Here is a 17,615-nt window from a genome sequence, read left to right as displayed (position 1 = left end):
TTGTATCCTTTGAAAGCAACATCATGAATGTATTGTTTTGTCCCTTCCTTTTAGAGATAGTGTTTCATATCAGTGTCTTGTAATAAAAGTAAAGAAAAGGGAGTTGTTAGACTAGTTCAAAGCCCTCCCTTCAGTAGCATGCTTTGAAGGACACATCATGCCTACTGTTAGACCAGCTGAATGGCATGGAAACATAAGTTGTTTTACTTTCTGGTAAGTAATGCACCAAATTTTATGTTTTATAAAAGTATAAATAGTAGAAAGATGAAAATTGTTTATTGCATGGGGCATTTAATTTTCACAAGATTTCCAAGGTACAACTGCCAAGAGATTTTCTTTGTCAAACTTGTGAGTTTCTTTCAAGATCACAGAGTTTTCTGACCCCAGCTGTCCTTCCCTGTGAGGGAGTCATCTCTCAGAGGAGCCTTCAGACTTCGACACAAGGTCTTGCTGTCACACTGAAGCCTGTTGGCCAAGGGACTTCTCAAAGGCAGTGTTCAAGAATATGGTGCTCTTTGGTTTTGCCACAGTTACCACTAATGTCAAGGCCACAATGATCACCCTCCTTGGGTTTTTTTCCATTCTGCCATTTTTATGGGTGTTGTCCTTTACAGTATCATTTATGAATAGAGTCTACAAGTAGAATTAAGTGCAGGTTTATGGTTGGAGGAGTTGGTGACCAGGTGCCCCATTTCTGTCCCTTGGAACACTTACTGCTTCTTACCTGCAGCACAACCAGGGGTGGGCTGGCCCATGCTCGCCCCCCTCCTGGCAGTGCTAGAGCCACCAGGGAAAGGCAAAGAGCCATCACGTGAGGAGAAGCACACGCTGTTGAGGTGGCACCCAGCTTACTGTTTCACTCTCCCTGCCCTAGCTCCATTAAAACTTTATTTCAGGAAATAGCGTTCTTTGTAAGATATCAAGGGGAACCACAGGACTAATTTTTTTTCTCCCGTGTCTTCTTTCAGTCCGTTTGCAGTTGGTTTGCAATAATTCCTTAGCTCAAGGTATGAAGTAGAGTAACAAGAACATGAGTATTCACTGAAAGAGTGTTGTACTAATCATAACTGGCATACATGTAAACTGTTATTTCACTACTGCTGAAAGAAATCTGTTTGCTGTGCTTTAGCATAATTCATCACTGAAGTGAAAGAAATATTTTAATAACTGCAGTGGTAAAGGCATTTTCATGATAGCATGTAAGTATTTAACTTGTTGGCTCCTACCAGCTGTGTGAGTTAAGTTCAGTGTTTTGGAGTGAGATACTGAAGGCATTGATATATGGGTGACTTAATGGATGATACACGTTCCTGAATTGCAGACCTCCCTGACTTCAACAGAAACTTACCACTGCTTAAAGTGCTGTATTCTAGCAGTGTTGAGCTGATACTTCTTTGTGTTTCATCCCATGTGCAGTATTACTGTATGCAGTATTTTTCAGAAATACTGGTAGTGTTATGAACAGTATCAGTAATTACTGCCTGTGTTTTTTAAGAATCAAGCAAGCCCAGACATGAAACAGATGTCCACTGTAGTAAGCACTGTGCAAGTACGGAGCAAAAAGGGTTCCTGCCTTGGAGAATTCCCTTTCTCTAGGCTTGCCTTTATTTGGATTAGTAGCTTCAGACACAGCTGACATTTTGTTCCTGACTGCTGTATGCAGCACTCAAAATCTGATGTTGGGTACTTTGAGGAGAGGTGGAGATGGGGCAGTGGGAAGATGGTACACCGTTAGCAGTTACTACTCTTCATCTTCCAATCGCCTGCGCTGGCAGGCACAGAGCAGACCTGGCTTCAAGTAGACAAAGGAGTTGAGTGAAGAGCAGTCTTGCTTGCAGCCTTCACAAGCTGAACCCCAAAACTTTTGCCTTCTGGTCATGTTGCAGGCTGCAACCTGGTCTTGTGTCATGTATACTGTGTATGAGGAACCAGTCTAGGGCTGGCTGCCAGTGCACTGATGATACCGTGCAGCTGGAGAGCTTGGAGACACATATGCATCAGCATGGGTTTACGTGTATATACACATACTTACAGTGTGGAGGGAGAGTGAATGCAATTACAAATATGGATTCAAGACCACCCTTAGTTGACTCTTCACACAATCCCAAAGCATTTATTAGTGTAATAAAACTGCAGGTGATGTGAAAATATGTTTGATCCAAACCTGAGTGCTGTCAGGTTCAGGAATTCTTTTTGTTTTTAATTAATTTTCCTGAATGTGTTTGACTCTAGCAGCCTCATTGCAACCTGATTTTTGCATCGGCAGCTTACTGACTCAATACACTTCCCCCCCACCCCGGTATCTCCCAAGCACCGTTTTACAGCTTGGAAATATTTATTTCTAGCAGGACTTTTACATTGTCACTCTATTCTTGGCTGCTAGCACATTACTATAAGTGTTCCTTGTTAAATGTATCATCTTGTGTTGTCTAATCTCATACTTCAAAACAAGTACTGAAACCTGTGAGTTTCTCTTAAGCCCTTAGCAGCATTCAGTGGGCACCAGTGTCTGTTTAACATCAGGCTTTGGGCAGTGAAAAACAGCATTCACATCTGCTTTTCCCCACCTTTGAGAACAGAAATAAATGTAGCACAGTGTCTTACAGCATCTGATCCAGGCCCTCTTCAATCTTTGAAAGCTAGTCCTGATCACTGGTACGTGATCTGACAAAAGGTCTTTTCATCAGACCAGAAGCTTTAAATGCATGAGCAAGACTTTACAGAATCTGAAGAGCTGGAACTAAAGAACCCTAAGAATTTATTTTTATATATTCCATCCCTCTAGGAGCAGTGCATTGGCAGATATTTATCCCAGACATGTATTCAGCAGGAGGTTTCCTTGAGCTAATATGCGTTACAAGGTGGCTCCTTCTGTTTCTTTTCCCTAAATGCGTGTTAGCTTTTTCTAGGGCTGCCACAATTCAGCTTTTGTTTTTCAAATATGTCTTGCTTTTTTGGATTGTCCAAACCAATACTAGATGTTCACATCACTAAATTCAGAAACCAGGAGATGTTGCTGCAGGTTTACTTGGGCCGGAGGGGGCTTGCTCAGCCTCAACAGCCTGTGAGGGGGGCAGCGGGAGCTGGGAGATGCTGGATTAGGTGCTGAGGATGATGCATAGATTAGTGAGGATGGACATGGGGGAGTTCATGGTGTATGGCCTGGGGTGAGGTGAGCTAGGAGTTGTGGGCTAGGAGGTATTAGACGTTGCCATGGCATCTGTCCCCTGCTTGGGCATCTCTGAGCAAGACCATTGTTTTCAAGCCAAGATGTACACAAGCAAGCAAGTTTGTACTTAAGCATGTGTGTAAGTTCTTGTCATACATTGCTGATCAGTGGTTGTAGTCTGCCTAGGATTTAAAGGAAATTCCACTATAGGACCAGTACGAATCTGTATACATTAAGGGAACAGTATTAATGGTTGCAAGTTTTCCCCTCTGATTCCTTTCCCTAATTATAAATTGTTCCTATTTTTTTTTAATGGCAAAACCCACATAATGCATAATATGTGTAGTCTGGAGGGGTTTAGTGTTTGGTAATGTATGCTTCTAACTGATGTAAAATAATTTGAAAATTCTGCATGCTCCAGAACTTAGTTATAATTTCAGTTGCTGATGCTGTAAATTCAGTATTTTTCTTCCAGTTTGGTCATTCTAGAAATAACATCTAAAGCTGTTTCCCACATCACAGCTGAAGAGTTGTCATGTTTATTTAACCAGCTCCATCTGGCTTCCAGTAAGTCACAAATTTCAGTTTTTCACAGCCGTGCATGCATTCCTGCCATGCCCACAGAATGCAGAGAAAATTTCTGCTAAGCCTGGTTTTGTTTGTTGAAAGACACATCCTTTTTGCAGAAGAGGGGATTATATATTTTTCCGATTGTGCCCTACCCCACATATTCCTCACTCCTTAGAGGGGAAAAATACAGATCTTCTGGCACAGTCCCACTGCTGGCACCACTGCATGTGGAAAAGGTTTTTTGGTGGTGATTTTTAGGGCCAGGCTGGAGATGATGAGGTCAGTCAGCTGTAGCAGCCAGTACCAAGCTTTTAGCCACCATGTTGGTAGGCTGTGGGGACCAGAAAGGTGTGGAGCTGGGCCCTGCCACCACTTTGCAGCCCCCAGGGAGAGCTGCTGCCCTTGGTCTCTGGGCAGCTCTTTGGCGCATCTGGTTCAGGGAGTGGCCTCTGCCACGCAGATATCAGCGTCCTTGGCTGTGCAGCCTGCGGTCTGTGCTTACTTTGTTAATAACCTCCCTGACACAGTTTAAAAAAGACAAGCAAAATCTTTTCTTTGGTCTTTCTGCAAGTATGTCACACTGAAGGGGAATTTCTTATGCTCACAACTGAGAGCTCAATCCAGAGCTGCAGACAGGAGATGCCATGTACAGCCCAGCCTAAATGCAAATTATGTCGAAAAATACAATTTTAAGAGTAGAAGAGTACTGATAATAGAGGAAGTATTTTCCGAGTGTTTGCATCCCCCCCCAACAGTTAACAAGTTGTTGCTAGAAGTTGCATGGAGAAAAGTCATGCATGCTTCCCTGATCTTAGGAATTCCAGATTTTATTTATAATGCAAGCAAAACCCCCATTTCATTTCAAAAATGCAACAAACTCTTTTTCCATAAGTCTTCCAAATCATATGATATTTTAACCCCCTTCTAGTAAGAGTGTACCTTGGCCTCCATTCTGTCTGACTGGTGAGGGGTTGGAGATGGGCAGGGGATGAACTGCAGCAGGCAGGGGAATGTGAAAAGTGCCTGAAAGAAATGCAGTGAGCAGCAGCTGTGCTCCCTGGTTGCCTCCCAACCTGCTGTGCGTGCAGCAAACCCAGATGCATCAGTGCAAAAGGTCATGCTCCAGATCTGAATTGCAGAGACGTGCTGGGGCTGGGGGGGAGTCACATTCAAAGTGGTTTGTTAAACAGGCACAGGAAGGTAAGGATGAAAGATAGCATTACTGACTATGAACTGCGTTTTTACTGTTCAGTGGTGTTTACTATGTGTGTGGATTTGAGGTGGCGAGAAGACAAACCTGCTCCCTCAGCAGATACAGTGGAGGTTGTCCCCCTGGAACACATAGGCAGACCTTAGCTTGCTGGCTAGTGTCACTGCAGGGAGTACAGAAAAGTATTTCTTCAAGGCAATGCAAAAGGAGTCCTGTCAGTGAACTGTAGTCACTTGTATGGTAAGAAGTATAATCTGAAAGGAAAGATGGTTAAGACATTACAAATAGTTAAAGGAACAGGTAACTTAAGCGTGATGATAAAGGATGTGAAAAATGTCCCATCACTAATATCTTGTGAGAAGATAAAAGCTGTGTTGGTCTGATTGGTTTTAGTTATATGAATAAACTATCTATGTAATATTTAAGGCAAAGAATTTGCTCTATGGGAAATTGAGTCCAAGATAATGAATGTCTTAAGATTTATCTTGGTACTCTGTCATTATATGAGTCTGCTTTCGGTGATATTTCATTTTTGTAGGATGTGTGTGTCCTTTAACTACTAGGAGAAGGACTGTCAGTTCTTTTGCTCTGTTTCTTCTAGCTCTTAAAAGACTGTGTTAGGTCTACCTGGACCTGTGACTTTGAAATAAACTTTTTGATTCTCTGGTACTCAATAATTAATTTTGGGGTATCTGTAGTGTAAAAGTGGGATGGTGTATTGGTAAGGTTTTGTGTATTTAGATCTCCTTTTGACGTTTCACAAAAACTGGGAAAAGTGATGTTTCACAAAGTCCAGTTTCTTAATGAGGTAATTTTTCTGGTGTTTATGTAGGCTTAAATTGATCTGACAAGTTCTCTAGTGATTTCATTTTTTCTCACTACTGGTATATTTATCAGTTATTCTCTGAATGACACCATCTGATTTTTGAGATTGTGAAATAGGCATGTTTTAGTAACTTTAGCAAGCTAGAGCCTTAAAAAAGTGTTGGGTTTTTTTCACAGAATCCCAGGTTGGAAGGGACGTCAGGGATCATCTAGTCCAACCTTTCTAGGAAGAGCACAGTCTAGACAAGATGGCCCAGCACCCTGTCCAGCTGAATCTTAAAGGTGTCCAACGTGGCCGAGTCAACCACTTCCCTGGGGAGATTATTCCAATGGTTGACTGTCCTCACTGGAAAATTTTCCTCTGGTGTCCAGTCGGAATCTCCCCGAGAGCAACTTGTGTCCATTTCCCCTTGACATCTCCATGTGACTCCTTGTAAAAAGGGAGTCTTCATCTCCTTTGTAGCTACCCCTTAAGTACTGGTACATGGTGATGAGATCCCCTCTAAGCCTCCTTTTCTCAAGGCTGAACAAACCCAGTTCTCCCAGCCTATCCTCATATGGCAGCTTTCCAGTCCTTTGATCATCCTGGTGGCCCTTCTTTGGACCCCTTCCCCTTTTTTAAACAAGATTCACTTTTCTGTGGGTTTTTATATGAAAAAGCCTTGATTTTATTCCTTTTCATTCGTGTATATATATAGGCACATATATAAATACATTTAGAATGAGCCTTACACAAATCCTTGTTGCTAATAAATCACTTGTTAAAGTACAGTAGTCAAGTCTACATTGTCCTCATAGTTCAACTGTTCTGTTTTGTTCTTTACGCAGGAGCCCTTACCAAAGTAAAGGAGAGTAAGCGGCATGTGGAAGAGGGGAAGATGGAGCTCCAAAAAGCTGAGGGCATTCAAGAACGCTGTAACATTATTTCTTTTGCAACCCTAGCAGAAATTAATCATTTCCACAAAATTCGTGTGAGGGACTTCAAATCACAGATGCAGCATTTCTTGCAACAGCAAATACTCTTTTTTCAAAAAGTGACACAAAAGCTAGAAGAAGCTCTTCACAAGTATGACAGTGTTTAATCTCTGAACTTCGGTTTGTGGACTTCCCTCAGCATGAACGTGACCCAGGCAGCAGAGCAAATGCTGCTGCTGCTGCTGAAGAGCTGTTGCCAGTGGTAGACAGTGGTACAAGGATGGTTTTGTGTTCACCTGGAACCCCGGTTTAATCTCCGATTATGTAGAAAGGAAACAGTTACAGGGCTATGTAATAGAAACAGTACCACGCATTGTAACTAAGTTATATTGTGTATGCCTACACTACCATTGTAACTTTTTTGAAATAATGAGTATACTATTTGCCTTATTGCTTTTGAAATATGGTATTTTAGTGCATACTTTGTAGACCTGAAAACCTTTTGGGTCTTTAAGGAAGTTGGCTAGGTTAAAGCCTGCTTCAGATGCCTTTTTACTTTCCTAGATTTGGATTTCTTAAATTCAAATTATTCTCTGTTTACAGACTCTCCTACTAGAGCAGCTATGTCATTCTGTGCCTTTAGACTCTATTTTTCCTTTTCTAGTAAGTCACATTTTTATGATTAAATGAATGAAGGGTTGATGCCTATGACAGGAACTGATTATGAAACCTCACATTGACTGGAAAAAATTCAGCTGCCATAGAGTTTGCACAGCGCGTACTGTCTTACGACAAATGTTGGCTCAAAAAGGAGAATCTATTCACCCTCTCCCTGAAAATGGAGGCTACTTGTTACATGTGCTAGTATGTTAAGCACATACACAAAAAACACCACTCAGTTCCTTCTCCGAAATGAGTAATAGTGAGGGTTTTGTTATGTGTGTTTTTTTTTAATATACACCATTACTGTGAGTAGAAATTTGAAGAGCTAGCCTAATAAAAATGCCATATATCAAGGGGATATGTATGCAAGCTATATGGCTGGAGCATTTTATTAAGTTTGAAATTACCTGCTCAGTGTTCAGTTGCTGATTCAGTTTAACTTCAGCCTTGCATTTACAGTTGTTTGCGTTGAAACTCCACTGTGATTCATTGCTTCACTAAGTTAGAAATTTTCAGGGATGTTCAGTAACGTAAATTATCTGAAATAAGTCTTTGCTGAACTGACTTGGAAAACAGGTGGCATTTTTGTTTGTAACACTCAAGAATTAACAATTGTCTTAATTTTTGTATAAATATTTTTGACAGGCAGGGTGCATTTATATATATATATGTAAACACTATCTTTTAAAGAGTTTTCTGGCTTATTTCTCTTGAGTTAAGTCTGGAGTCAGTGTTTCTTACTTACTGGTTTCCTTCTTATAGGTCAGTATGAAAGGGGATTTTTACTTATTCTATATTTTTTTCCTAAACAAAAATAACAAAGCCTTCCAAGGAAGCAAAATGTTTACTTTTTTGATTTTAATTAAATTAATCAAAGATAGCTTAAACAAATAAGGGCCTGGAAAAGGAAGTTAAGCAACGGTTACATTTAAATACAAATCATTTCTCACCTATGCAGCAGAAACATGCGGTTCTTCTGGTCGATCATGTGATGTAGCTTAACCCCATACCTCCATTTTAGAGGAATAGATGTAAGAATGTAGTTTTGATTTTAAGATTCATCCTGAAATGCTTGGAGATTGCTATTTTGTGCAAGTTGTGTTTGGCAGTGCTTCTAGTACATACTCAAAGCAAATAAGATTTGTAAAAGAAAGGACAATCAGTGAGGAAGGACTCAATTTCCAGGCTGTTAAAAGAGTTCTGCAAACAACAAGGTTGACCATAAAGTAAAGACCATAGTCACAGGGCTGACGTGCCCTTTATCTTCCTCATGGTGTCTCGTTCCACATTCAAAACTCACCACTTCCCCTAACAGCTCTTCCCAGCAGCACTCCAGCTTCCCATATGTCACTTAATTATGTAAGATAGTGATGAGCGAGATTTGAGCTGAGTTCCATGGCTTGTATTTGCTTAAGCCAGATACTGTTGTATTAAGTATCTTTGCAGTAATTAGATCAGACTACAATCAAATTAATTCTTTGTGTTTAGAAATTGATCTTGGTCCGGTTAAAGTATTCTAGGGGGTTAGTATTAATGACATGTACATGTCCAGGAGGAAATTAAGCTGTGATATGTATACATACAACATTATCAGACAGGTACAGTTTTCCCAAATAAACTGTCATGGCCTTCACCTTACTTTCTTATTTGTGAATTTTTGGGGCAGGGGGAAGGTAGGGGTGCTAATTGATTAAACTTGATGGACCAAAAAATGCTTGAATGGAATCCTGGATCTGAATTGTTGCAGAGTCTGGAAAGGTTCAAATCTGCATACATACTAGCATCATCCATTTTACTGAGTCGTTATAGAGTTCTAGTTAAACTGATGTAGGGAGCGTGAACTCCATTAATGCTTACTACACTGTGTGAGAACTATGGTTTTAAATTTATTTGGAACGAGTATGACATTGACCACTCATGACTGATGGACAACTGGATGGTGTGGTCTGAGATCCAAATGTACTCTACAGCAAAGTGAATGTATGTTGTGTGGGACTTTGGAAGCATCAAAGAAAATTTAACAGAATCATTTTGAATAAATAAATGTTGGAGGAAAGCAAATTAGCTCTATAGTGTAATGTTAAATGCCTTTGTTTTATTCCATTCCTGTAATTTGTTTTTGATGCGTAACAATTTTTGCATTGATAAGTAGTAAGCGTCTGGTATACTTGTTGGGGGTTGGAGAGATTGAATTGAAAGCTGCAGAAAGATCTGCTGAGGCATTGGTTTCTGTCAAAGTGCTGAATCCAATGGAAACTCTGGAGTGAACCCATCAGGGGAATATATCTACTTAGAATCACCACCAGTGCTGGTTGTCTGCTCCAGCCTGAATTCTTCTGGGGAACGTAAATGAAAGTTGTTCAGCTATTTCTCAGAAGGAGATCATAAAAACAAAGAACTTTTTCCCCCTCTTAAATTCTCTAAACTGTTTGCCTGAAAAGCTTTAGTTCTTTCATATTTTGGAACAAGGACTTGAAATTTGGCAGACTCGTTACCTTTTGCATTCTTAGATATGCCTCCTGCACTGCCTGTGAAAATTTGTCCAAGTATTTCCAAGTTAAACTAAGGTTTCTTTAAGCCCTGCTGTGCTCAAGTTTGACATATAAATTTTCTGTAGCTCCCCTTTGCTCCAAGCAGTCTTGGTTCTAACCTCAGTCAGCAGCAGCTAAGTGAGATTTTCACTGTAATTGTTTTTCCTTTCATCTAGAAGGCGCTGAACCTCCTAGACCAGAAGCTGAGTAAAGAGGCTGTCGGTGGGGCCTGGCGTGGCTGCTCTTTGAGCCTGGCCATGGGAGGAGAGAAGCACTAGCCAGAAAAAGAAGTTTGACATTGGGCTTGCCAGCTACAGCAAGGTGGAGGTCGGAGGTGGTCAGGGAGGAACATATGGGGACAAAGATCAGAAAAGGGTGAGGACAGAAAGCCCTGTGACTACAAAAGCCTATTTCTACTGTCCTGTTTATACCTTGGGCTTCCAAAGTATTGGTGACCTTTTGCTCTTACTAAATAGCCATAATGAGCAGGCACAAAATGGGTAACACAGGTTCTTCTGGTGGTGAGGATGGCAACATTTTGTTTCTTTCATTAGAAATTTCTTGGCTTCATGGTCAAAGGTCTGATATGGCTATTGAAAAGTTCAACCTTGTTGGTAAACTGTGGATTTCAGGGCTGAAGGAGGTGATGTAGTGCAGGCTCTGTGAGGCAACACCATGGGTGTCAGTACGGCTCCGTATGTTCTATTACCTGTTTTTTTCTTGGGGAGGGAAGAGGGAATCAATTTAGGAAGTTGCACACAACAAAAAAAGGATATTAAAGAGTGCTAAGATTGATCATTAAAAAAATTTAGGAAATTTCAGAATTAAAGTTGCCTGTGTGGCTAATATATCAAGGTACATTGTAAGACACGGTTACATAACTCTCTTTCCACCACTTCCCTGCCTGATTCAGCGCACAGGATATTCAGCGTTCTTCTAGTCAACTAAGGTCTTTCAGGGAGGGTGTTCTCTGTATAATACTTACTTTGTTTGCAGCATCAGTTGTACTCTGCACTGTGAAAAAGAAAGGCAGTGAGAAGATCAAGTAACAGTCTCCCTCAGCCTGCAGAGTGGTGCTCAGAGAACATGACTCTGTCCCTGCCTGTATCCAAGTTCTTCTATGCAATATAAGCCATGCAAAATAAATAATTTTTGTGAAGGGTGTGATCTCCATTTTGTGTAGGCTTGAGTTTAAACCCAGGACTTATTCTGAAAAAAGTGCTGGGAATTCACAGATTTTGCTGAAGGCTGTGAACATTCTGCTTTAGAGGAAATGCTGCAAAACACGAAGTTCTCTAGAAAAAAAAAATATCAGGAGTTCATTTCTTTAAGTAGACCACCATAAATTAGAAGACACTTGTAATCTTTTAGCCTTAAAAGTGGAATAATAAACCCAGCTCATTTGCTGGAATGTTGCGAATATAAACTCCTTGAAATAAATACAGTCATCGGGTGTTGCTTTATTAAGGCTTGAAAAAGACCTCAAAGACTTCTAAGGAAATTAATACTTAATCTTCAGAATGAGGTATGAATATTATTTGGGAAATAAGGAATGGGGCCATGAGTAGAGCAGCGAGGTAAAATAAGTCTCTAGAGGAATCTCAGTCAGGTACTGTTCTTTCAGTGAACAGAAAGAAAGGCATTTCCAGAAAAATCGTAGGTGATCGTGTCATTGGAGCCCATTTTTGACGCATATTCACAGGGAAGCTGAATCAGTGAAATGGGTTACCTTACTTCTGACATTCCCTACGTTTTGAGATGCTGCTTTTGTAATTTCAGTAATTGCTCAGTATAATAGTGCAGAATAGTACGTGCTATACATAGTAACTTAAACTGTGTAATATATACAAGTAATGTAACTTCAGAGTACTTCAGCCTCATGCAGTTAGCAGCAGAGCAGTCATGCACTGAGTTAGTTTCAATACATGTGACTTTTAGATACAGTAAAACTCTTTCTCAAGTTAAAAGGCATCTCCCATACCAACTGCCTGATAGACTTGCCACTTAGCAACTCCATTTAAAACTAAGCACTTAATTTGGTTCCACTTTTAATTCAACGGGAATTTTTTTTGCTTGGATCCACTGGGAAGAATATCAGGCTCTGCGAGTTGAAATTATATCCCTCCATCAGTTCAGTAGCGTTGAGTCCGAGTATTCCCCTCCACTGCTGATTACAATTGAATCTAACCTATGGTATTTTGAAGTTGCCTGTCAAAAAGCTCCTTCCTGTAATTTTAATAAAAATACACTCTTGCTGTTTTAGGGAACATGACATTGTCGTTTGAAACAATAGGAAGGGAGATTATTTTTTTTACTGGTTTTACTCTTAAAAGGCATTTCCAAGGAGCAGGAAGACATTCTGTGAGAAGATAAAATCAGGAATTTTATTCCATCTTTTTTTCTCTTTTGATCCCTATAATTGACAGTAACAGCTAAGTTTTTGTTGACAAAATAATGCTGCACATGAGGGGCACAACATAAATACACGAAAATTTAGAGAGCTAGGTGAGGCAGTACAAAGTTTTATTTGTAGTGAGTTGGAGTGGCTATATTTCCCACAGTTGGTACTGGTTAATCCCATGCTATTTTTTAAGACTTTCCTTTTGGAAAAAAAAAAGAAGAGTCAGTTCTTTCATTAAAAATAAGATAATGAAATAATATTAAAAGGGTCTCCCACCCCCCTTCCATTTTTGATCACTAGCTCTCAGGTAAGAGTTGTAGGACACATTAAGTTCCTTCTCTGACCTTGAGGGTACCTCTACTCAGCTGGCTTGCTTTCTTTCAAAGGGTACCATACCCACCACCTCTGCCCCAGCGCTTCTTAAGGTGACCAGAGGGAAGAGCCACAAGCTTTCAGTTTCTCAGGCAGTTTCTGGTCTAGTTGCAAACACACAGGCAATGTTGCAAAACATCACTTGCAAAATAGAAGTGTCAGAGTCCTCCAGCGCCATCCTGGCAGGATTTGGCCACATTCGGTGGCTTTGATTTCACTTCACTCAGAGAAATGTTGCAGGCAAGAAGACTCCCCTAACAGTTGAAGAAATTGAGGACCATGCTGCTGCTTCAATTGCCTTGTCAAGCCTGCGACAGTTTTTGCCTATCATGGGTAGACTTCTTACAATTTTAAGAAAAAATAGGAAGGGTTTTTCAGAGCTTAATAAGTGTTAGGAATGCAAGCAAACATCTTGTTTGATTGCATCCTTGTTCAGGATCTCTGAAGCAAGCTGTGTCAGAGGGAAAGTCCCTGCTGTCAGTGTTGTACCAGTTCCGTGTTGTGCCCATGCGTAGCTACAGTGTAGAAACAGTCTGTCCACTAGATTCATGCAAGCAAGACTGAATGTGCCAGTGAAGGATTCCCAGACACTCAGGAAAGTCTGTCTACTCAAGCTCAATTACCTTCTTCAGCAGAGTCTTTAATTTCAAAAATCTAGTGTATGTATTTTCTTTTTTTTTCTTTTCCCCTTCCCACCGTCTCTCCGGGACTCACTTGTGAATAAGCGTAGGCAGTTGCTCTCAGGCAGTTTGGGCTATTCCATAAGAATCATCCATTGACAAGCTGTGTGCTGAAAGGCACCTGGATCTCTGTTTAGATTAAGGTGAACAACATGTCAGGGTGCCTGTAAGCTGAATTTTGAGTGGCATGAAAGTCAGAAGGAAAATTGAAGTTGTGATGATGCACGTTAAACACAATAAAAATGTGGCTGATGCATCACTCTGCAACTGTGCGCAGCTGGAGCTATTATCCTGTCCTGCCTGTCTTTTCCTCCAGGTGGTTGTAAGCAATGATACTTCATCTTGAATGTCTCAGTGTCTCGAATAGGTAATTTTCCAGGCTTAGCTGTCCATACCCCTGCAGCACATGCAGTGATAAAGAAGGGTGCCTTAGTTCAAGAACTAATTGTTCACACTTTGAACCATGGTTAAGGAATGTGCTTGGCCAAAAGAGTTGAGCAATATGCATCCCCATGCCTGGGGGTGGGGAGGAAAGAAATTTAACTGCTCACAGCAGTAACCAGATAAAGGTCAGACTCTGCACCTTGGAGCATTGCTCAGTGTACTAATGTGGTGAGAAAAACCTGTCTGGAACTCGTTGAGGGAGGAGGATGGGAAGGAAGGAGGAAGCAATTGTCTCTTTCCTCATAGTATGGACACAAACTGCAGAGCTGTGTGTTGGCAGCCAGAGAAGGAAGCTGGAGGGTGCTTCAGGTTTCCCTCTGGACCACTCTGAGGTCACAAGTGCCTATGCAAAGGATGAAGTATCCCACAGAAGGCAGTTGTCGCCACTTTCTCTTTGAAATCCCTTATTGGTGTAACAGGAGCAGCCCTGGGAGGAGGAACCTCTCCCAAGTTGCTCTTTGCACTTTGAGTAAATGCTGAAAGCAGTGGTCTTCAGGGTCATCTCAGAACCTCCTTTGGCATTCTTTGGCACTCGGAGACAATGAGAGAAGGAGGAGCTCTAGCTCACACTGATGACAGATGCGTGCTCCTGGGATATATGCATCTGAACCTCTGTGGCTGAAGGAGCTGGAATTCCCCTCCACATGGGTGAAGCTGCTTCACTGTGCAGGAGGCAGTGGCAGTCCACCAGCATATGTTAGGGCTGAGCTCTACCCTGTTCTTCAAGAGGACACACTGAAGGTGCCCAGACACCAAAGAGGACATCGGGCTGTAGGTGCCCAGGCTATAAAAATGTTCATCTGAAACTGTGTGGGAAGGATACGAGCTCCCAAGGAGGTGTGTTGCCCATGACCCCAGAGCTCATTCCTTCCCTGGCTGCTTCTAGATGTCCTTTTGCTTGTCTCTCTGGGAACTGTGTTGGCAAACTGCAGGGAGCCAAGTCACCCAACGTAGAGGTCCCCACTGCAAGCCAGGCACCTTAAGCTTAGCTTACAGGATCTGCATTCCTTATAGCCTCTAGCCTTAAACAGTTGTTCCACTTGGAGAGTCAGGAAAATTTGTCTAAATTAGATCTAAAGTAGATTAGCTAAACCATGTTAAAGCCTTGTGTTCATGTAGTCATTCAGGATTCATGTTATTTCCATTTAGCTTAATTTACCCAGCTAATCAATTCAAGCAAATCAAATTAAGTCCAATTCTGAACAAGAATGCCCAGTGTTTACATAGGGAGTTATGCAGCTCTAATAACCTAAATTCCCTTACCTAGCTGACACATGAACACTAGTCTGAAAATTTCTACATAGAAAAGCCTCCAAATAGTTTGCTATGTATTCTGAGATTTACACAAAATCTGAACACCTTTTCTCACTCTTAACATCTTTTCAAAACTGGGATTAGAGGCTAACATTGCTCTAGTCCATGTCAGATTCCCAATAAGAGCTGTAGCTGCATATCTACAGGAATCCCAAAAGCAGAAAAGGGGGGGAGAAAACAAATGTAGCAATCACTCAGTACCTGCCCTTCAAGCCTTCATAGTCCTCAGTGTTGCTGCAAATACACTACCTCATAGTGAGCTGCCTCACATGACATGCCTTCTGCCCTTCCCACCATACCATGCCATACTTCTAACAAGACTCCGCTGAACCACATTCTCACAGAGCAGTCACCATCCCCGCTGCCTGGAGGAGGAACATGGCTGACAAACAGGCAGAAATGGGCTAGTAGAATTAAACTGGCATGTAGGGTCTGTAATCTGTAGCAAGTGGCAAAGTAAGATACGCTTGTGGATAGGGGTGACTCAACATTTTCCTATTCTTTGTGCATCAGGTATGTTCTGTCTGAGGCAACTCTCTTTTTGTATAAATTTACCATACCTATATCTTTTCTAAGTTCATTTTTTACTACAGTTTGGCAGGCTGCGTTCTTAGAACTTGCATTAAACATTCATAAAACCTTTTTCAAAATTTTACCTGTCGGATAGTTTTTGGTCTCTTGTGAATAACTGTGACTGAGATATTGTTTCAGTGTTGAATTTGAACTCTTGGCTCATTTTTAATTCCTGCTCAAAGGTTTGCAATTTGAAAGTAGTCTGACAATGAGCGGAACCTAATCTCTATCAGTAAGAAGGGAGATAACCTGGTTGGGTTTTCTTTCTCTGTCTCAGGGTCCCGATGAACACCAAGCAGCCCAGAGCAGAGGTGTGTCCCCAGATTGCAATGAAGCCAATATACAGGCTGCTGTAAGCTGCAGAACAAGAATGTTTGGGACTACATTCAAGGAGGCACTTAGCATCTAAGTCCCAAATTAGGTATTTAAAATACCTTCATCAGCCACTGCTCTATCCTGGAAGTGCCTAATTCCTTAACCACCTATCCTTTCAGGTTTACATTCCTGGGGCTGTTTCAGGTGCACCTCCCTCAAGGCTGCTCAGGCCTTTGTAGGGTCAAGCAGCTCATTGCTTAACCTGTGTCTAAAACTCACTAGCACAGATTAACTGGGCATTTGTCTGCCGGAGTTTCTTAGAATTGTGATGATTGTGCTAGAGGCCATCTAAAAGAAAACAAGGTCTAGATTAAAGAGCACATAAGTGCCTGCAAAGTGAACTCTGACACACCATTTTTTAAACATCTGGGCATGAGTACAGTGCCCAGAAACTGAAACCCTAAACAGGGTTCAATTTCCTGTGATTGACCCTGCAGACTTTCCTCTGGGAGGAGAATTCATGGCTTCTGAAGGATAAGTCCCAAGACTGACACACCAAGGGTGAGACCTGAGACCTACTAGCTAAGCCTAGAGCCTCTCTCTAGGAAATTCAAAATACAAGGTGCATTTGAACTCATGCTCAGCTGGAAATGCTGGTTATTTGTTTTGCTTTATTCTGTCTTTGAATTGAAGGTAGAAATAATGTTAAATTTAAAAAAGAAAAAAAAAGTGAGTAGATGGCAAGACTCCTTTCTTCTTAGGAAGCAACCTGGTCAACAGAGAGACTGTGACACAATGACATGTTGGCGTGTGCATGCTGTGCAGACCTGGGGGAGCGCATCCTGCTTCACCGATCCCAGGTGGATTTAAAGAGGGTCTGGGAACTTGCAGGCTTAAGGGAGGCTGGTTTGACATGCTGTTGAGGTTCAGTAGCCACTGAGCATTGAGGGTTTGAATCACATTTTTAGGCTACCTGCCTCATCTGCCCATGTTGTGTTCTGTTTCTAACCACAGGCATCACAGGGTGTTGCTGAAGGAAGAAATAACCCACTCGTTTTTAGGTCTCTGCTTTGAACCACTTTTTGGACCTGATGATGGCTGAAGTGAACCTCACACATCACTGGTGGGGTGCCTACAGCCGCTACATGAGCACACAGGATGGACAGGGCATGCCTGACACACTGAGGTCTGATACAGAGGTGTCTGAAGCATTGCATTTCTTTGGAGATTCTTCACAGGTGCTTGTATTCACCAAACAGAGGAAAAAAGACTTTGGCATTTATAATAAATAAAATCTTCTGTTGTATGAACTTTAATAGTATGAGGTTGGCTTACACTCTTTCAGTCCTGAGAGATCAAACACTTGTATCAATTTTTTACTCCCTTCCCAATTCATCTTCTTCAAGATAAGTCTTGGGCTAAGACTTTTTAAAATCATCTCTTAGGCTCCAGAGAAAAGACCTGTAAAATGAAGTCATTAGTATCAAAGTTGTTAGCAGGTAATTATTAGAACTGCCAAGTACAGTACGATAGCTACAAAGCACCCAATATTTCACATATGAATTGTGGTGATCTTGCACTGTGCTAGCTCAGACAGTAGGTACTTCTGAAACCAGTGACCAAAGAAAGTTTC

At 41.4% G+C, this 17,615-nt stretch overlaps 1 protein-coding gene across 2 annotated transcripts in view; it reads left to right on the top strand.

The window, feature by feature from the left end:
* Positions 1-17,245, top strand: part of SNX18 (sorting nexin 18) — a 29,653-nt gene extending 12,408 nt beyond the window's left edge. The window contains exon 2 of one of the 2 annotated variants that reach the window (XM_075078431.1): positions 17,044-17,245. In XM_075078431.1, the coding sequence (XP_074934532.1) occupies positions 17,044-17,084 (41 nt within the window). In that variant the 3' untranslated portion in view covers positions 17,085-17,245. Of the gene's footprint in view, positions 1-6,602; positions 9,438-17,043 lie in introns of those variants that run through there. The other variant, XM_075078430.1, reaches the window with a different exon arrangement.
* The last annotated feature ends 370 nt before the right edge of the window (positions 17,246-17,615 follow it).

Source organism: Phalacrocorax aristotelis, chromosome Z (genome assembly GCF_949628215.1).
Source record: "Phalacrocorax aristotelis chromosome Z, bGulAri2.1, whole genome shotgun sequence".
Lineage (NCBI taxonomy): Eukaryota > Metazoa > Chordata > Aves > Suliformes > Phalacrocoracidae > Phalacrocorax > Phalacrocorax aristotelis.
This window is presented reverse-complemented; position numbering and strand designations above follow the sequence as displayed.